At 37.4% G+C, this 21,877-nt stretch overlaps 1 protein-coding gene across 2 annotated transcripts; it reads left to right on the top strand.

Annotated features, from left to right (window-relative positions):
- Nucleotides 1–4,500: 4,500 nt before the first annotated feature.
- LOC131537902 (T-cell ecto-ADP-ribosyltransferase 1-like) lies at nt 4,501–20,975 on the top strand. Of its 2 annotated transcripts, none has more exons than XM_058771603.1 (3): nt 4,501–4,513; nt 19,178–19,282; nt 19,358–20,975. In XM_058771603.1, exons 2-3 carry the CDS (start codon nt 19,232–19,234, stop codon nt 20,249–20,251), a joined length of 945 nt encoding a protein of 314 aa, XP_058627586.1. In that variant the 5' UTR covers nt 4,501–4,513; nt 19,178–19,231; the 3' UTR covers nt 20,252–20,975. The 2 variants fall into 2 exon arrangements, with proteins under 2 accessions (XP_058627586.1, XP_058627585.1); XM_058771602.1 differs by lacking the exon at nt 4,501–4,513 and adding an exon at nt 18,495–19,019.
- Nucleotides 20,976–21,877: the final 902 nt, after the last annotated feature.

Here is a 21,877-nt window from a genome sequence, read left to right as displayed (position 1 = left end):
TATCACGTAATTTTACTCATCCCGCAGCTTTCAAATTTATAATGAGGGAAATTCCTGCAAACATTTATTCAATATAGCAAGTAGGTGGGTAAATAAATCCACACAAACTAGCAGATTAAATCAGTCATTTGAAAACAGCGTGAGTGATTCAGCTGGACCGCGTCTTCTCTCTTTCACTCTCTCAAAGCGGCTTCACATCAGCGCATCTCCTCTGCAATACAACGAGCTGCTGCACGCTGTCGCTGATCCAACACTTTCGCTCGCATTTCGGGACATTTGACAGAATTGTAACTTGCTTAATCGGGTCATTGTTGCATTGTCACAAAAATGCACGTCTTTTTAAACTAATCGGTACTCTCCAGAGGCGGTCTCAAGGCTGAGTTCTCACAGTCACATCCAAAGCCGCCTAGGGAGTATCATATTGAGTTATTTTTCGTAGTTTGTTGTTGAGCAAGTGGCCAAATACACACAAAATTACGCAAAAATGGCCGTCCTGGCGAATATCCAGGTTTTTTCTTGAGTAAATGTGAACAGTTGAGAAAGAAAAGGCATGCATATAGGCCAGGGGCGCCGCTACGGATGCTGGGCCCCCTGGACCGCATATTCACTCCAGCCCTCTATACAGATCACGTTCCGGTAGAATCCCCCTCGGTCGAAATCGCGATCGCGTTTTTCAGCTATTAAAATAATTCAGTTTTGTATGTAATGGCAAATTTTCGAAATTTCGTTTCATTTTTTTAAGTTAATTTAGAAAAACGTTTTGGAGCATTTTTTTGTTCCTAAAATAAGTTTATTCTTTCTTAAAGTAACGACCAAGCAGCCAGCGGCAGACCGGCAGGCTGATCATAGCCATGTTTGATAAATTTAGCCTTCTCAAATCATCATGACTTGCCTAAAATACAATCTATAGAAATCATCATGACTTGCCTAAAATACAATCTATAGAAATCATCATGACTTGCCTAAAATACAATCTATAGAAATCATCATGACTTGCCTAAAATACAATCTATAGAAATCATCATGACTTGCCTAAAATACAATCTATAGAAATCATCATGACTTGCCTAAAATACAATCTATAGAAATCATCATGACTTGCCTAAAATACAATCTATAGATATACTAAAACAGTTCAAGCATATGTTTAAACGTTAAACCTAGATAAATGTGCGCTGCATCCTATTTGTGTGGAGAACGGAAGCTAAAGCACAGGACATATGGAGGCGCCAGCGCAATCAATTGCATTTTTTTCAATGGAAACAACTTACGCTGTAATTTTTGCTCATAAAGGTAAGAGTAATGCATCATTCGGAATTGTAAAGGGTCTACTTTTATTTGTGTGCACTCACAATATTAACAAAAAACTTTTTATAAAATAAATAAAATAATTTTATAAAATAAAGAAAACAATGATGAGCCGTCTCGTCTTGAACAGGAGCGCTTCAAAAAAATGAACCGAAAGTCAGCGAATACATGCCTCACAGACATGATAAATATATCTATAGAAAGCTTTAAATTACTACTTAACGAAATAAATCTAATCGAAAACAAAAACTCTTTCATTAACTCGTTAACTCATTAACTTTCGTTAAGATTCCACTTCTCTCTAAAGGCGCGTCTAATGAGGACGGCGAGTCAGGATCATCATCTTCATCTTTGCGACACTGACACAGAAAACACTAGTTTATTAGTAAATAATTCAAATATCTCCTTACTATTTCCCCAGACACATTCATGGTAATTACTATGGAGTCAATTTAATGCCGCATATATATGCAAAAGAATAAAGTTTTGCAAAAGAAAATGAAAGTATTGAGAAAAAATAATGTGCTTTTTGTAAACAAAAATAAAGAATTGCAAAAGAAAATGAAGTATTGCAAGAAGAAAATAAGTTTTGCAAACAAAAATAAAGAATTGCAAAACATAAATGAAACAGAGCAAAAGCAATGATTTAGCAATACATGTTTTCCATGGCCATATCTACTAATTTATTTGCAATGCAGCTTTTATTTTGCGTTTCAGTCAAGTTTGAGCTTGCGATACCGTTTTCCCCTTTGCACTTCACGTTTCTGCGCGTCTCACTTTGTGGCACTGTTTTGACATGGGGGTGGAGTCAGGGGACGGGGGCGTGTCCAACAGGCCTGGGCATGCCTCCCTGGAAGTGACGTCATCGGCCCGAGACGCAGATCACAGCTGATCCAGGCACCGTCATTGAGCAGAGGCATGCAGGTGGATCGTTTCCTTTTATTCACTAGCTTTAAAACATGAATTTTTATTTTCATTTTCAGTTTTCATTTTATTAACAAATAAAATGTGTATTAGCAGCGTTTGCTCAAGTTAAAGAAGTTGTTAATATGAACATCTGCTGTTTATTTCTCTCAATGTTCACACTTGTATAGCATTAAAATGTGTATTGTTTCATTTGGTTAACTAAATGTGCATTAATAGTGCTTGTTTAAAATCTCTTAACCTGTGGGAGGACGCCAGCGCACTGTGCTCTTTGTTTACATTAGTTCAGAGTTACTGCTAGTTTTAATGTAAAAGAATGCAATTAACTTCATAAACTGTACATCATTAAAAAGGTCTAAGACTCAAGCTTCATATCCATCTCGACTTCGTTTTTTATTTACATAACTCTGGCATAAATTAAGAAATTCCTTTACGCTACTAATCGGAGCCGGATGTGACCACACGCGGACTGTGATAAAGGCCTAAGGTGTGTTCGACTTCATGCAGCGCCGCACAGACCTATCGGCGAGAGCAGCCGCTTGCAGTCGGGGGGCGGAATTGAAAGCGGAGACGTGATGTCGCACTCTTTCTGCTCCTGACAGTGATGCTCTAGCGGTGTTTGCATACTCTTATCACAGATGAAGTGAATAACATGCTATATTTGTCAAATGCACTGATGTTTTAGAAATGTTTTCATGAGCAACAGAAACACTTTTTATATACTGCTTAATACAGGGCCATCTGTTCAAGAATAAAGTTCAACATAAACCTGTACTATTTAAATACCAGTAGGCCTTTATCGGTGTTTTTTTCTTATTAAATTTGACTCATTATAACATTGTGACTATACAGTAAAAAAAGCTTTTACTGTTCTAAAAACAGATTTGTGGGCAGTATTTTTTTTTTTATTATTATACAAAAATTATACAAAGGTTTGTACAAGCATATACAACTCACAACAAGTACAAAAACAAATAAACATTCATGAGAATATGTAAAGTGAAACAATTCATGCCAGGGGTAAAATTACAATAATTTAAAGTAACAAAAAGCTTCATAGGTCTTTCTTGCTTTTTTGTTCTTAATTTTATCTAATAGCATTTGTTTAATCTCTTTTTATAAAATGTTCAAAGTTTGGTTTAGCTTCCATTTTTTCATACGATTGTGATATTCTCCTAGTAAAATAAGATTTGTGAACTGTACTGGAATTGAAGATGTTAGAAACATACGTCATTGTTGTCATGTGGTGAATTTGGCCAATCATGAAACAGTTGTGTGGTCATCAGCGCTCCTGCAGTCGCTCTGGAGAAACTGCGCGAGCTGAGTCAGGTTCAAGTCGGACAAATTTTCTAACCGGAATGCACTGCTTCAAGCCAGCCGCCGATCGGTTTTCATGGCGCCGCATGAAGTCGAACACACCTCTATTGTCAATTGCAAACGCTAATTTATTCAAACATCTCTCTACCCAACTACTTACTGTAGCTTAATTTGCGGAGGACGAAGAGAAAGCACCCGTTTAATAGAGCCAGTAGTGGAGAAATAATAACTTTTAAGAAATAATATTTTTTGAGTAATGACCCCGGCTATGTCCTTGCTGGAGTGTGACGTGATTTGTGTCATGTGCAGGTGCGATGGATCGCGTACAAACCAATAGAGTGTCGGAATGGTATATGTTTATACTTCTCATTCAACCACAAAATCACTCTATCTGGATGGAGCGATATCTGGATAGGATTTTTTTTTTTTTTGAACGATGACAAGCCGGAATGAAAACAAGCCGAAATGAAATAGGAGTATCGAGGCTATTTTTTAAAATGTAAGGAGTAGAAAGTACAGATAATTGCGTGAAAATGTAAGGAGTAGAAGTAAAAAGTCGGCTGAAAAATAATTACTCCAGTAAAGTATAGATACCCCAAATTTCTACTTAAGTAAGGCAAGGAAGTATTTGTACTTCGTTACTTGACACCTCTGCTGGCCAGCATCACAAAATTGACATTTCCAGAGTCTTTATTCTTCATTATCCCTCTCTGATGCATGAGGAGAGTGTTACCTTTCAAAAGAGTCCAAAATCATGGCTGTATAATCAAAGTTGTTCAAGAACAGTAACTTTCTCTTTTTAGCATTTCTTACATCATACAGAGAATTTGTTCAGCTGAGTCAATGAGAAACAATAAAGTTCTGATAAAAGAAGTAACTTTATATTCTTGGCCTTTAGGCTGGTTTGAAGTGACTCATGGACTCAAAATATGAAGCATGGATATCAGGAGGAAAGTGTCTCAAGGTACCCAAACGCTTGTTTATTTAAGAATATGAAAGTGCAGTTTCACATCCTGATGCAAAGATTATTTATTAAATATTTAAATATATCCAGGATTATGGAATAATAGATGGCTTACAGAGGTTCTGACAGTGTAATTAAAATGTTTGATCATTGTAAATGTGTCTAAAGTTAATTAAAAAAAGCCTGCCCTGTGTGTTATTGCATATAGCTATAGTTTTATGTCCTAGAAAAAATACACACACATGTATGTATGTATGTATTTATTTATTTATTTTTGCAATATGAAAAAGAAAAATCTTATCTTTCTTTTGTGGATGTTTTTAAATACTATGGTTGTCATCCGGCTCTTTACTGATCTTTTTCATCCTTACTGTGCGTTCACACCAGACGCGACTTGCGCGAATAAATCGCGCTATTCGCGCGTAGTTGGACGCTTGAACATTTTGAGTTTACTCGCTTCATTCGCGCGTGACATTCACTTCACTACAGACGCGAATTCGCGTCATGGGAGGGGCTTATTCTGCCAGGCGAACGGCTCCTGTCTCGTTGCGAAATGGCTGACCTGGATAAAATACGGCGAATAAGCTCAATTTAGCTAGCTTGTAGTCTCAATATGTATATATATATATCAGTGGCGAGCGGTGACTTTTTTAACCGGGTATGCTGAGTGCTAAGATTAAGGCATGCAAGCATGAAAATATACAGTTATGATTTTTTTTTTTTTTTTCTTATGATTTCGTCGGGTTAGTTTTGCATCAAACACAATCAAATTTTTGGCAATCGAGATCTGGCAGAAACAGCTCATTTTTCCACCTGGGCGAGCGCTTCGCGGACAGCTTACCCCGCTCATGAAATCAGCCGCCTACCAGCAAATCACTGAGAACGCGCTACAATCCTGAGAGTCATAGCCACAGAGCTGAGAATCCGCTTACCCGGAAGCTTCCGTCACTGTCTCACTGACGTAGATTTACAAATGACCGTTGTTTTCAAATAAATAATTTTACCTACTTATTCCCAACACTTTATTAAGCTTTAAGTCACATCTCAAATGACAAGAGATCAACTTATAATGATGTTTATATTCATTAGCCCGTGAACTCATTCTCGCAGACGGCTTGGGTATGCGGCGCATTCGCAGCTTATATGGACGGAATATAGCTCAAATTGTATAAAGAGCGTTTTTTACAACTTACCAGATTGTCTGACCTCCTCACTCACTTGCTTCCAAACAAAATCCTTTTTATTCCTGTTTCTGTAAAAGTACGAAAATGTAGGCTATCATACAGCTCTGGGTGTCCACAAACAGTGATAATTATTTTGTCCTCCATTATTGTTTGGGATTCCCTCCGCTCCCTACGTCGTAATCACGTCACTACTAGAGCAAGCTCCTGATTGGTTAACGCGGCGCGAATTTTCGCCAAAGTTCAGATTTTTCAACTGGCGCGAATCCATTACGCCCGTCAAACGCCCAAAACGCTCAATTCGCACCGCCTGGTTCGCGCGAATCGCGTCATTCGCGCCTGACATGTTTGTTACTATATACCTCCTATAATTTCAAATGTGAGCCCTTCCCCAGATATTTTTCTTTAAGTGCATTTCCCACAATTCACAATTTTCATATATTGTTAAAGATTTGCTCATCTAGAACATAGTTTTGAGGAATACATTGACCATTTGAATTAACATTGAAAGAACAGTCTGCAATTTCTCTGACATAGCAGCAAATAGGATGGCTTCCAATTAGGGGTGGGCGATATGGCAAAAATATAATATCACGATATTTTTAAGAAAAATCACGATTCACGATTTTATCACGATTCTTTGTCATGTTGGTTTTACTATTTTGCAAGTTGTCTGAGCATTACAGCCAAACTAATTTCCCTATTATAAAGACAAAACCTTTCAAGATAACAAAAATATAAAAAAAGAATGGCAGATATTTAGGCCAAAGTGGGCGAAGATAAAAATCTTTGTCATTATTTTATCTTTGTTATTAAAAAATGAGAACAAAGATACACATTACAAATACACATACTATACAAATAAAACAGTGTTTTATTTTCAGGTACAATAGGTGTATTTAGCAGGAGCATTCGAGAAATTGAATCAACAAATATAAAAATAAAACACTATATAGATTGATTCCTATTAAATCAACTGTATTAACGTTTTTCAGTCAAGAGTAGTGAGTGATTTTTCTCTTTGTGTTGTATTAACATTGAAGGAATAATTAACCCCAAAATAAAAAGTGTTTTATATTTATACCATCATTTACTCACTCAAAAGTTTCTTTAAACCTGAATGAGTTTCTTCTGCTAAACATAAATGCTATTTTGAGGAATGTGGAAAACCAAACAGTTGCTGGTCCCCAGTGACTTATTCCATAGTATTTTTCTTTTCCTTCTATCAAAAGTCAATGTGGACCAGATACTATTTAGTTACCCACATTCTTCAAAATATCTTCTTTTGTGTTCAGCACAAGAAAGAAATTAATACAGGTTTGGGACAACATGCGAGTTAGTAAATAATGACAGAAATTAAATTTTAAGGTGAACTATCCCTTTAATGACAGTCGGCAGCATGTTCAGTACTGCCCCTTTAAGACATGCAGGCATCTAATATACAGAGGCACGCATCCGTTTTCTCTCAGCTGTTTACTTACTCATTTTAGACATAAGCAACGGAGTCTATACATAAACCTTGTGTGCTTTGACAGTATTAGTGCACAAGATAACTTAGTTCAGTAATCAGGCGCTTTTTGACAGGCTTTAGCACGCGCGCTTCGGGTGTACGGGCTCAGAAAAAGCGCACGTCAGACCGATGCGTGAATAAAACATTTAACCGGCAAGGCTTTAAAGCAGATCCGAATAATGTACAGTATATTGAGACGGAGGAATAAGAACTGCAGCTGATAGAATGTGCGCTGTAGCACGATACTACGATATTTCTTCAAAAGCAGATCGTGGAGACATTTTTATCGTCCACGATCAAAAATCGTCATATCGCACACCCCTACTTCCAATGAGGAAAACTTACATACCTAAAGCATTTTGGTTTAAATATAGTGTGTTTCATGTGAATGAAATCATATCAGTCATGAAATCAAACTTACAACTACAATATAGACAATCACACACACACATCCACAATAAAGCAGAGCATCCAACCTACATGTTTACAAAAGTAACTATGTATGCGAGAAATAAACATCCTTGTATCAATAGTTAAGTTTCATATCGAAAATGGTTGATATTGAAAATGGTTGACCTCTTATAATGGCATGCACTTTTTTAGTATTTATGAAAAACAAGCAAAAATGTTTCACTTATTTCATTTGAACTTAACCACTTCAGCCACTTTGTCAGGTAATACTTAACATAACAATATAGACTTACAATTCATAAGTGTGTACAGTCTATTAAAATCCAATACAACAACTCTGCCATAAATTCAAATTTTACATAGCTCCTTCATTTTCATTTTTTTTGTTGAAATTGATACAAATTGATAATACTACATTTTCTCTTTTATAGAAAAGTGTTCCTAATATTGCCCACTCAATTCAAATACATGAGGGGGGCTCTTCTCTGGATTTGTGTGGCTGTTTTTTTTTTTCCCCTAACAGGTCAAAATGACATAGAACTGTGTATAAAACAAGCATAATCTTTTTTTAAATTATAATAAAAATAAATGCCTCATTGTACCAGAGACAAAGCCAGCAGCAGTGCAAACTTGTAGAGGTTTTCTTACATTGAACATATCTAAATAAATGACCCAAAAATACAGAGGCGATCATCGTTTAACTCAACTAGTCTCTGACAGATGTGTCTCCTATCCAGTGCATCCAATTTCTCTTGATGCACATGGCAAATGGCAAGGTTGTTTAGCCGGGTCTGCGTCATTGATGTTCTCAGCCATGTCTTTAGACGCCTCAGGGCACTGAAACTTCGCTCTGCCGAGGAGGCAGGAACAACCATCAGCAGTCTCAAGAGGACCTCAACTTGCTGAAGCGCTTTGGAGGCATCCGTACATGAGGCATCTTGATGGGCTGCAGGTTTAGAGATGTTACAACCTGAGATGCTCTGGAGTACAGCTGGTCAAAGTGCTCTTCAGATCTTTTATCCTGGATCTCTCTCGTCAAATGCTCTACAGCAGCCAGCATCCCTGATGTTGTTTGGCTTCTCTGCTGCAGAGAAATGTTCAGCTCCTCCAACACAGGCAAGACATCTTCTGCAAGAACAATGCCGAGAATAGTATTGCCACTCAAAAACCTGTCATGAAGGCCACTTGCTTTTGCAGAAATTTCCATTATGGTGGATTGAGACATTTCTTCTGTGGCTGTGAGCACAGATTTGTATTGGGTGAGAACAGAGCGAATGGCTGGCGTTCGCACTGTCCACCTGGTGGGGCAGAGAGGCTTTAGAGATGTGTGAGGAGAGGAGTGATCTGACTTCGCTATAGCAGTGAAGATGGCCTTGAACTTCCCAGACTGATTAAATAAAACACCCAACTCATGCACTAAATGCATTGTATCTCTTATAATGGGGGAAGATACACAGGTAGCTTGGGTAATCAGATTAACACAATGTGTCCCACAATGAACATACACAGCAAGAGGTTGGTCTTTCTTGAGATGAGCTTGCACACCTTGCATCCTACCAGACATATTGGCAGCCCCATCGTATGTTTGACCTCGTAGTTGTGATAGTGGGAGATTCAGGCGAATCAAAACATCTTTAGCTACACTTGCTATATTTTCTCCAGTAGTGGATGTAACCTGATATAGACCGATGAATTTCTCTCTGGGTTGCAAGTCTTTGTCAACAAAACGCAGACAGAAGGACTCTTGCTCAAATCCTGCTGCATCCTGTGTCCCATCAATGATAAGAGAATACTGAACTACTGACTACTGACAAGATCTCTTTTGTAATGTCATGTACAATTGTGTTACTGACGATTTTAAAGGACCTCATTTTGGATTTTGGGGCTGGTGAAATTATTGGGCCGCTGAAGCCAGCTGGTAAGTTCATCTTCATCCTCTGCTTTGTACTTGATCAGCTGGTGGAAGTTGCCCTCTTTGTTGTCATGCCCCCTTAAAGCATTGCCTTGTCTTGCCAAGCACATAATCCCTCCCACAATCTTCAAGAGACTATTTCTGGCCATGTGCTGCTGTTTTTTTAACTGAGAGGAGAGTTGTGTACTGATCGGCTGTTTGCAGTGCAAATGTGTTGTCATCGCTGCTGAATGACAATCACTGTTTTCATGCTGAGAGAACCTCTGGAGTGCTTTTTTCCAGTTGCTAAATCCTGTTTTAATAAAAGCTCCATCAGCTTTACTGGCTAAAGAGGATTTCTGGTCTCCAAAATATTTGGCACAGTAAAAACACAGCACTCCCTTCAATGAGGGGCTGTAGTGAAGCCATGTGTACTTTCTAAACCAACTGTCCTGAAATTTCAGTGTCTTTTTTGTCAAGGACTGAGTTGAAATGAAATTTGGCTGGTGTGGGCAGCTACCAAGCTCCTCTGCGTGCTGATCACTGCTCTCCCTGCCTGGTTCTATCTCTCCTAAAAATAAATAATATGAACTATTGACCTATAGTGCTAAACTAAGCTTCTTGGATGCTTACACTTACTATTTATGTGTTGTACTAAATTACATTGTAGTTCCTATTCCAATATCTTACGTGTATCTTCAGAGCAGTCCTCTCGCTCCATCATGCCTGTTACTGTCCCTCCATCATGCCTGTTACTGTCTCTCTGTGCTGCCTGCATTATGACCATATACCATTATTGTTCTTGAAGAATAATGTCAGTCCTGTCTTGTGTTTCCCCTCCTCTCGTGCCCATATTTGGTTTGTTCCTGTTCCTGTCATTATGAGTTCTTTAGTCTCCAGCCGTGTTTGATTTGTTCCCCACCTGTTACAGTTCTGCTCGTTTGATTTCGTTCCGTTCATAAGCCCTGTGTTTCCCTGTCGTCTTGTCGGTTGTTAATTGTTACTCGTGTGTCCTGCATTCCTGTGTTCCTGCTATTCCAAATAAAAGTCTATGTTGGAAGGACCGTGACAAATAATGACTGACCTAAATAGTCATTTAAATTTGAATATTGTGCTCTTATTACTAGTTTACTGATGACGTGGTTAAAAATAATGTTATTATGTTGTTCAGAGGCTCATATTGCAATGCTTTACCTGTTTATCTTCTGAGCAGGTCTCTGTTTGTCTCCTCCATCATGTCTGTCACTCTCCTTCTGTTTGTCTCCTCCATCATGTCTGTCACTCTCCCTCTCTGTGCTGCCTGCATTATGACCATATACCATTATTGTTCTTGAAGAATAATGTCAGTCCTGTCTTGTGTTTCCTCCTCTCGTGCCCATATTTGGTTTGTTCCTGTTCCTGTCATTATGAGTTCTTTAGTCTCCAGCCGTGTTTGATTTGTTCCCCACCTGTTACAGTTCTGCTCGTTTGATTTCGTTCCGTTCATAAGCCCTGTGTTTCCCTGTCGTCTTGTCGGTTGTTAATTGTTACTCGTGTGTCCTGCATTCCTGTGTTCCTGCTATTCCAAATAAAAGTCTATGTTGGAAGGACCGTGACAAATAATGACTGACCTAAATAGTCATTTAAATTTGAATATTGTGCTCTTATTACTAGTTTACTGATGACGTGGTTAAAAATAATGTTATTATGTTGTTCAGAGGCTCATATTGCAATGCTTTACCTGTTTATCTTCTGAGCAGGTCTCTGTTTGTCTCCCTCCATCATGTCTGTCACTCTCCCTCTCTCTGTGCTGCCTGCATTATGACCAGATACTATTATTGTACTAGAAGAACAATGACTGACCCTAATGATCATTTTAATTTGATGCATTGAATATTCTGTTTTTATTGGTGCGAGTGTTATTTGCTTTAAGTGCCAAGTGAATTTTAAAAACATCAGTCAATATCTCTCTCTCTCTCTCTCACACACACACACACACACACACACACAGGACTGTTTCTAGCCATTTTGACGCCCTAGGCGAAATCCCTATCAACAACACCGCCCCTCCCCCCTTCTTTTTCAGACATCAGTATCTTGTCACATTTAAATTGGTTGTCATAGTAACGACACTAATTCATGGAAATTCAGCGCATTGTGAGTTCCTCAAATCTGAATGCATTAGGCCTATTTGTAAATTGACTGTTAAGATAAAACATTTTGCACAGTTTATTATCTGTGACACCATTATAGCCACTGGATGCCTGTATAAAGCTCTATGTAACAATCCCTAGTTGCTAAGAAATTGTCATCACACATGAATTAATTTGATTACATTTGGATTTGGATACATGTTTAGATATTATCAATGGCTACTTTTTGATGATCAATTGTTTTGTTGTTGTTGTGTCAGTTATTGCATTATTATTTCAGTCAAACCTCTAAAACCTTTTGATTTCCCCAAACTACATAGGCCTATAAAAGCCTGATCAGTGACATAAAAGTAATCAGAATGCAGCTAGTAGTTCTTTTATTACTCATTGACGTGTGAACTTCCCCTTTAAATAACGTGACTCTCTGCCCTCTATATGAATGACGCTACTCCCTTTAAGCGCTGTTGGAAGCAAAATTTTTTTTTAATTTATTTTTTTGGAAGCGAATTAATTGATTCAGCATTTCGACACTTCCGTCAGGATGCGTTAAATTTGACAAAGCGGTTTAATAAAGTATGTATTGATCTTAATTGTATTGATTTTAATTGGCTGTAAAAGTTTTATATGTAAATATTACATGACACACTGAACCTTTAACAATGCATTGGCACAAAAACGCACACCTTTCAGACCAGTTTCACATGAAACATGACTTCTCGACTGCCACAAATAGCCTACTGCCAAAACAAAATACTGATTTTGTGCACTTTATGTAGCCTACCGATATTTTAAATTGGCCTTTGAACTTTGAAGAAAAAGCCTTACCTTGCCAAAACACTGACAGAACCCATTGATCTAATGGCATTGTTGAGCACTCCAAATCCAAATGCAAACTTTGCATGTAACAATCAGAGGCAGCAATTGACAGCGCTCTCATCCAATGGCATACAGGCATCGTCAGAATGACAGTCCTCTAGCCCAATGATGTTGGGGGCGGCAATCATATTTCAGTGTCCGTGCCACTCTTGATCACAACCCTGTTAAAATATAGCGGCAGTACGTGCGCTCATTGGCGCCCCTCCAGCTGGTGGCGCTCTAGGCGACCGCGTAGCTTGTCTATGCCTAGAAACGGTACTGCACAGTGCACACACACACACACACACGACACACGGGGGGAGACGGAAAAAAGAACTACACACATGATGACAGAGTAAATGGACCCCTTTTAAAAGTTTTTCCCCCACCAGAATTAAGCTTTCGCAGGATCAGATAGGTTTCCATTCAAATCAATGTGTTAGCTTAAATCCGTTCAGTCGCGGATCAGATCTTAAAAACAAACATGCCAGGCCATCAAGGAATGAATAGAGGCTTATCAATGGAGCGGGAAGTGCGGGAACTCCTTGGTCTGTGACTCCAGCAGTTCATTATTCAGCCTATTTTCAGGGTATCATGCTAGCTACCTAGCTATAATACTGAGCCATTTAAAACATATTTTTTCACATTTATTCAAAAATTGCCGCGGTATTTTTGACCATGGCACTACTTTTTAGGTGTCTACTTGCTTACCGTCTGAAAAAAAGCTTTTCTTTTAGCTCCTACCTTCATTTCCTACCGTCACACAGTTTTGTTTCCCTTGTTTTTATAACAACAAATCCACTAGGCTACAACCAGGGTTCATAAAAGGAGGGCATAGCATATGTCACATATTACAATATAAAGGTGCGTTCACGCCATATCGTAATAACCGTAATTACGAGATACCAATTTGTAAAAAGCGTTCACGTCCTCGCAGAACTCGTAATTACAACTTGTGAACTGGGAGCTTTCTGAAAGCTACGGCTTGTACCACGTGACCGCTACACCTAACGCGGAACCAGAGAAAAATGCCGGCGCTTTCAAAGAAAGCTATATTACTGCTCTAAAAAAAGAGGAAGATTGAATTGAATTGAATTGAATTGAATTGAATATACTTTATTGTCCCATTTTTGGGAAATTCTTCTTGGACAATCATGACATGGCCAGTACATAACATTGACACAACTACACATAACAACTCATAATGATTTACCCATATCAAGTGTATTAAAACTACAATATGCCAGACTGGCGACACACGCATCGCCACACCCCCACTTATTTTTGCTCTTCTCTGTTAAATAATTTAACAGCAATAGGCACAAAAGAGTTTTTGTAGCGATTTAATTTACACAAAAAAATCCTCAGTCGTCTGCCTGATGGTAACATAGTAAAATAGTCATGTAAACTGTGTGTATCATTGGCAACAATTTTCTTTGCTTGTCTTAAAACAGAAACCTCATACATCTCCTGAATAGGTCTTTTCTCTTCCCAACCCACAATTTTTAAAGCAGTCTGTACAAGTCGGGCAAGTTTAGATTTAAATTGGACAGTCAGATTTCCATACCATGCTGTTATACCATATCTTATCAAACTCTCAAAAACAGACTGATAAAACAAAAATAGAATCCTCCGATTTACCCCAAATACCTTTAACCTTCGCAAAAAATGTAACCTCTGCTGCAATCTAGAACAAAGACCGTTGACATGAGAAGACCAACATAACAAATTGTCCATATAGACACCCAAGTATTTGTGTGATGATACCTGTTCGATAGAATTCCCGTTTATTATTACAGGACTGTGATCCCCCACAGATCTAGGGTCGAAAAGCATTTCAACAGTCTTTGTTTCATTTAAAATCAAAGAATTCTCGTCACACCATCTTACAAATCTATCAACTTCTGAAAAGTATTGCAAACAAGTAGTGTTCCTATGCAATAAACTCAGTATTGCCGTATCATCGGAGAATTTAATTAAAAGTTATTATCCTGACCTGAAACACACTCATTGGTATATAACGTAAACAGAATGGGTGAACTAACACACCCCTGCGGTGCCCCCTTATTGGTGATTTTCACCTCAGAGAAACAATTATTTACCCTTACTTGTTGTGTACGATTAGTTAAAAATGAATAAAACCATTTAATACAGAAGGGGTTCACTTTCAATTCTATCAGTTTACTAATTAATATCCTAGGTTGGAGAGTATTAAACGCTGAACTAAAATCTATAAAAAGTAGACGTGCATATGCTTGGGTATCCTCTAGGTGTCTATTTACTAAATGAGAGATACAATTAATGGCATCCTCTGTCCCCCGTCCAGCCTTATAAGCAAACTGAAATGGGTCAAGTGATAATTTAACCTCCTCTTTTAAAACATTTACTACTAGTCTTTCAAAACATTTCATGATGTTTGAAGTCAAAGCTATAGGTCTAAAATCACAGTTATCAACTGGGCAATTTTTCTTGGGAACTGGCATGATTATGGATTTTTTCCACAATGAAGGAATACTATGCATATCTAAAGATCTCTGAAAAATAGGACAAAATGCTGAAGTACGTTCATCAGCACAAGTTTTTATCAAAAAAGCAGAGATTCCATCAGGACCCGTAGATTTTTTGGTACATATGCCTTCAAATAATGAACAGACTGTATGAGGAACAACTTCTAATCTACAATCTGAGTTACATCTAATAGAGTCTAAATCCACCAATTCCTCTAATGGGGACTCAAACCTTAGAAAAAAATCATTCAGATAATTTGCTCTTTGCTGTTCATTACTAGTTATAAGCCTGTTCCGGACAGGTTCCATATTGGTTACTACTTTCATAGCATCCTATAATTTCCTGGAATTCCCAAAGATAAAATTTTGTTCTATGATGTCTCTATGTTTTGTCCTAGCCTCCTTCAACAAACTATTTAATTCCTTTTGAACTAATTTTAATTCAGTTTTATCTTGGTTGTTAAAAGCTAACTTCTTCCTATTTAAACACTCCTTAATTTCCTTTGTTATATAACTTTTGTTGTTAGGAAATACAGTTACGGTTTTCTTCTCAACAACTGTGTCCACACAAAAATTAATGTAGTCTGTTATTGTCTCTGTAGCATCCTCAATATCCATATCATGAAACAGTTCCCAGTCTGTGCAAGCGAAGCAGCCCTTTAAAATTTCAATATTATCATCAGACCAAACTAATACAGTCTTCGTCTGTGGCTTGGAGCGTTTTAAAAGTGTTTTATAAATAGGTACCAAATGAATCGTGTTATGATCACAGTTCGACAGAGGGGTTTGGGCTTGGCCACATATGCATCCTTCACGTTCCCGTAACATTTGTCTAAAATCTTATTTCCTCGGGTAGCACATTTTATGTACTGTTCATAACCTGGGAGAGAAAAGTCCAATCTGCAATGATTAAAATCGCCAAGAATGAAGATCGGAGCTCCAGGAGTACGTTGTAATAGTTTATGAACACAGTCTGTTATGCAGCTAGCCACTTTCGCCGCGTTTCCACTTGGCGGAACATATTGCACAAATAATAATATTTCCAAATTCTCGCGGGAGGTAAAAAGGCCTCAGCGATAAGCAGAGAAGTTCCACATCTGGTTTACACACAGACTCTCTTACCGTGTACTGGCTGCACCATCCCTCTCTGATGTAGACACAAACACCACCGCCTCTTGTCTTCCCCGAAGATTCATCTCTGTCTGCTCGAACAAGGGAGAACCCTTCAAGGTCCACCAATGAGTTGGGGATGTCAGGGTGCAGCCAGGTCTCTGTGAACACCATCAAACAGGAGTCTCGATACTCGTAACATATCCTTGAATTCATACGCAGTTCCTCAATTTTGTTTCTCAAAGACCGCACATTACTTAAGATCATATACGGCAGCGGTGGTTTATTGCCCCGATTGCGGAGGCGTTGTCGAATTCCTCCCCTCTTTCCTCTCCTCCGGGGTCGCCCCGAACAAACACGCTGCCTGCTAACAACTTCAGGTATGTCTACAGGTAGCGTCGTCCTTGCAGGCCTCAGCAAAAGCAGCTCCTCCCTGCTATAATAGATGGGCAGCATGCCAAATGTGCGTACAGGTGACTCTCGATTCCCAACAGAGATCACCCTTCCGATCAGCACCAGCAACAAAAACTGTGCCAGTATCATCTTCATTTTGATAAACACACTAAACGTGACTTGAAATAAAATAACATTAAAAACACAAACAAGCTGGCCAATGTACACGTGTCCGAGTCGCCAGCAGAGCAGCGCCACCTTCTAAGATGCATGTATATAGATACTATAATGTACTATAAAAAACATACCGTGTTCGTACTGTTATTTTGTTGTTGTTCTCAACATTCTTTCGCGGGCTCATTTTGTTGACTGTCGCTATAGAAACAGATAATCCCCAGTTGGAGGACGTGAACAGCCCCGAGTTGAACGTCACGTGTTGCCATCTCGGAATTACGGTAATTATGATATGGTGTGAACGCAGCATAACACGTATATGGTGGTTACGCCCATGCATAGCGCAGATGCTACAGAACACAGTTAGCTGACTAGCTGTATAAGATTGTGTGCAACGCTAACATATTACTTCACAGGCATTACTGGCTTGCACTTTACATCCATAATATTTATAAATTGACAGTTTATTGCTGGTCTGTCGTTTTACAGTGCTGTAATTTTTAAAGATTTCATATTATTTTAAGGTGAGCTTAAAGGATGCACGACTATGAAAATCACACAGCTTCAGTGTGACATCGATGAGAAAAAGTATAATTTCATAGATATTGTTAATAATAGTGGTTCGTATTAAAATATGTATGAACTTAATACATGACCCGGCTATTTATAGCACAAATCCTGTCATTTTAATAAATATTACATGACATTTATTAAAAATTGTTGCTGCTCCAATTAAGCTCAGTGTGCTCTCTTTAAGCTCTTCCACATTGAACATCTGTAAATACTTCATAAACAGACTTTAAAACTGATGGTTGTCACTTTAAGTTAAGGTAATCGATTTTCTCTGGATTCTGTCGACTCAAATCTACAGACCGGCTCTGATCTTTGGTAACTAGCATCAATTTCTCCAGACTTTAAATCTGTGGAAAATCGGGGCAAAAATCGTGTAGTGTATTCCAGCCTTAAGAGACTATAGATAAGTTGTGTTCATACCCATGAATTAAATGTTTTACTGAATGTGGACTAGTATAGATGTTGCAATATGCTTAGATGACACTTCACTATGAATATATAACTGATCAAACTGAATGCCTTGTTGCTTGATTTTAGTGTTCTGTTTTTTTTTTTTTTTTGTGATAGACTTTGTACCTTCAAAAATATATATTTTTACAATTATTCCTTAAATATTTTGCTTAAAATAAACAAGAATTTTAAATAACACATGATGTGAGCTTAATGGAAACAGGGGTGTACAAAAATGTACCCATTAAGCACAGCCAGACTTTTTAAATTTAATGATGTATATCTCAATTGAAATGCTTTTGTCATTTCAAATAAAATTAAATATTTTTGTATTAATATTGTATTAATATAGAGATTCATATTTTATTTTAACATAACTTTTTGTACTGAAACCAATATCTTGTGCACTAAAAATGTCTCAATGTAGATTTTGGTGAGCTTAATAGGTACGTTTACCCTAGCTTATAGTAGTACAAAAGATAAATATGCGCCTGTCAAAGTGTTGTTCTGACAAAATTATTTGGAGTATCCATATTCTGATACTGAGAAGTTATTTTATGTTATTGAAAATAACGTTTTTAATGAGAGTATCAAGGTTTTACAGAAAGTAAAATGAAGGACTGAGATGTGAAGCCTAAAGGGAACCAGCTGCTTGCTTGTTTAAGAATATGCACAAATGCAGTTTCACATCCAGATGCAAAGCTTCCCAAAACAAAAATAGCGCATGAGGTAAAATAACAGCAGTCTTGTGAACATTTCAAATAATTGCACAATGATGTCCAGTGTAAGTGAACATTTCACCTTGAAAGTGCCACAAAACATGAAAGAAGCAGAGTAATCTTTTGTACAAATGTCGCCACAAGGCACATTTTTCCAAAGTAATGAAGCCACTTCTCCTGACATCCATTCAAATAATTAAGCATATAAGCATATAATTTCATGACGCTAAATTCCTGTGCATTTTAAATATGTATATTGACAGCAAATGTCTCTCATTGATAGAAATGGGTTTACTGGCATCATCGCAAAAAAGATGGTAAAGGGTTCTTTTGGCATCTATAAACACACAAAAGTCTTGGACAGGCAGGACTAGAGGGATATGCTTTGTTTTGCGCATGTTGGAGGCTCAGAACATAGACACATTATTAGCAATGTTAAAAAAGGGCAAACTTCCTCATCTGTCAGACTGCTATTTTCATCTGACTGTGAGTGACTGACTTTTCTGATCTTCTCTTGTTGTTGCTCCTAAACTCCTGAAAAAAAACAAAAACAACAAAAACAAAATTCAAAAGCTGACAGAAAGTCAAGAGTATTTTCAGGTATTTTATTATTATGATGAGTCCATCAGGAAACATCACACGATTAAGTGACACAACACAGTATTTTCTTCATTCCTCTTAAGGGCTTTTGTGTTATGTTTAACTTAACTGTCATTACACTATTGTAAATTAAAATTCTGTTTCTGGTTGTCTTTCAGCATCTGCTCTTCACTGGATCTACTAGATCATCTGAGGGATTTGACTGAATCAATATGCTGCTGATCATTGAAGCTCTTTTTCTCATTTTAGCTGCTCTAGGACAGGTGAGCTTGTGTTCTAGTATGAATATTACAGACATGAATACTGATGATTGATTATTATGATTCCTGTTGCTACAGGATCACAGAGCTGCTGCTGTTAAAGGACAGATATTTCCACTGGATATGGCACTGAATTCAGTTGATGATCAATATGACGGTTGTACTGTGAAAATGGCGCATCTGGTGAAGACAAAATATCTACAGAAGGAAATCAATAACTCAACGGAATTTAAAAATGCTTGGCAAGAAGGCGAAGTCAATGCCACAGCACCAGAAGATAACTTGACAAGGAATCATTCAATCGCCATTTATGTGTACACCAACCTTATTTCTAAAGTATATCGCAATTTTAATATGGCTGTTCGTAATGGTAAGCAAAACTACACAAACCAGGTATATAAATGGTATTCACTTCAGTTTTTGTTAACAGATGCAATCAAGATATTGACTGAAACACAAAAGAAATGCAAGTTATCGTACCGTGGTACCAAAACTGAATTTTATCAAAATGTTAAAGGCAAAAAGATTCGTTTCGGATCATTTACATCCTCTTCTCTTCAACGTAAAGTAGCACAAGATTTTGGAAATAAATCTTGTTTTGAAATCAAAACATGTGAAGGTGCTGATGTGATCAAATATTCTAAGTATCCTGAACAGAAAGAAGTGCTGATTCCTCCATATGAGAAGTTTAAAGTCATTGCTGTCAAGACAAGAAAATATCATAAAAATCTCTGGTGTGATACTGTGTACAAGTTGGAAAGCTCTGGGAAAAGAAGTGACCTGAACTGTGCAGTGGCTTTCAAGAAACCATCCAGATGCTTTTCTCGAAAGCTAATGGCCAGTCAAGGCCATTCAAACAGTCGGTTTATAGGCAGACTATGTGGTTGTCAAGGACGGCATCAGATGCTCGTGAGCCAGCTCAATCCCACTGACAGAGATGGTCTGAAATGGTGCTGCTGCTGTAGAATTTGAGCTACAGGAATACTTCAAAATGTACAGTATGTTGAGTGCTTTGAATTTACATCCTTACATGATTTACATAATACACTTTATTTTAGACCTACACTCTTTATTTTCTCCTTGTCATAAAAAACAGGAATGTTGTTAGAATAGGACAATATTTGGCCGAAATACAACTATTTGAAAATCTGTAATATGAGGGTGCAAAAAAAAAAAAAAAACAATTGAGAAAATTGCCTTTAAATTTGTCCAAATGAACTTCTTAGCAATGCATATCATATGCATATTAAGTTTTTATTTATTTTCTGTAGGAAATTTACAAAATAATTGATCTTCATTCAACATGATCTTTACTTAATATCCTAATGATTTTTGGCATAAAAGAAAAATCAATAATTTTGACCAATACAATGTATTTTTGGCTATTGCTACAAATATACCCGTGCTATGTATGACTGGTTTTGTGGTCCAGAGTCACAAATGAAGGACTTAAGAATCTGTCTATCTACTCATTTACCATATATTTATTTACTTATTAATTTTTATTTTCTATTATTTTTCTAGAACTGTAATGTTATGTTCAGTATTGCATGAATTAATTTCAAGCTTTTAACACCACAGGATATTGTTGCAAAGTAGTTATTTTCCATTGCCTTTGCTTTGCTGTAATAATACTTGTTGAATTTGTGCTGGTCAGGCAAGATTATTCAATAAACTCAGAAAATGCTTATTTTGACTATAACTTTGTCTCCTGTCTGCTTCATTACCAGTTAGTTGGAAAGAGTTAGTTGATGCCTGGTATAATATCAGACAAAATTCAGTTTTAAATGGTTTTTAAAGTTTTAAACTTACTGATTATATTATAAGTAATAATCAGACATATTACTTATACATAATCATTTTGTGTCACTTGAATAGAAATTTCTGGAAGATGTGAACTTGAACTTGAATTGAACTGAGAATTGCTAAATTAGTAATTCAACATCCTGTATTGTGGTAAATCTGAAAGGAAAGCAGTTCCTCAATTGTGGATTGTGCTCTGGATTTCACTGAATATGCAGGTGGAGTGTTTATATCTATCCTCAGACTGAGTAAACCTCAACTCTTCACCACAACAGTGACCCACAGAAACAGAAATGGTTCAGAATATGTTGGTATTTAGACCTGGTTGGCTGCTTGGACTGCTTACATGCCAATTGTTACAATACTGAAACATCCAGTGATGATACTCATTGCCGAGCAATTCTGAGGCTTGAGAAGCAAAATGTTAAATTTCAAATGACTCCAAGGTCATGTCTGTAGTTAGAACGGTTCAAGAACAGAAACTTCTGTCTTTAAGCATGTATATGGGTGCATACTGTGGGTGCAAAAAGGTGATTCAGCAGACAATATAAGACTTCAGAGAGTGAAGTAAAAGATATAACATTTTTAAGAAAAGTATCAAAAGTTTAAAATCAGTGAAATACAAAAAAGAAGGAAGCACTGAGATATAAAGCTGGATATCAGCCTAAAGGGAACCACTTGTTTATTTAAAAACAGATTATGCATGAGTGCAGTTTCACATCCAGTTGCAAAGATTCAAAAATTTTTTTATATATCTGACTGGATATGGCATGGCTGTAGAAGAAGTCCTTGGAG

This window comes from Onychostoma macrolepis, chromosome 03, assembly GCF_012432095.1.
Source record: "Onychostoma macrolepis isolate SWU-2019 chromosome 03, ASM1243209v1, whole genome shotgun sequence".
Classification (NCBI taxonomy): Eukaryota; Metazoa; Chordata; class Actinopteri; order Cypriniformes; family Cyprinidae; genus Onychostoma; species Onychostoma macrolepis.
The sequence above is the reverse complement of the archived record's forward strand: the minus strand, read 5'-3'. Positions and strand labels throughout refer to the sequence as shown.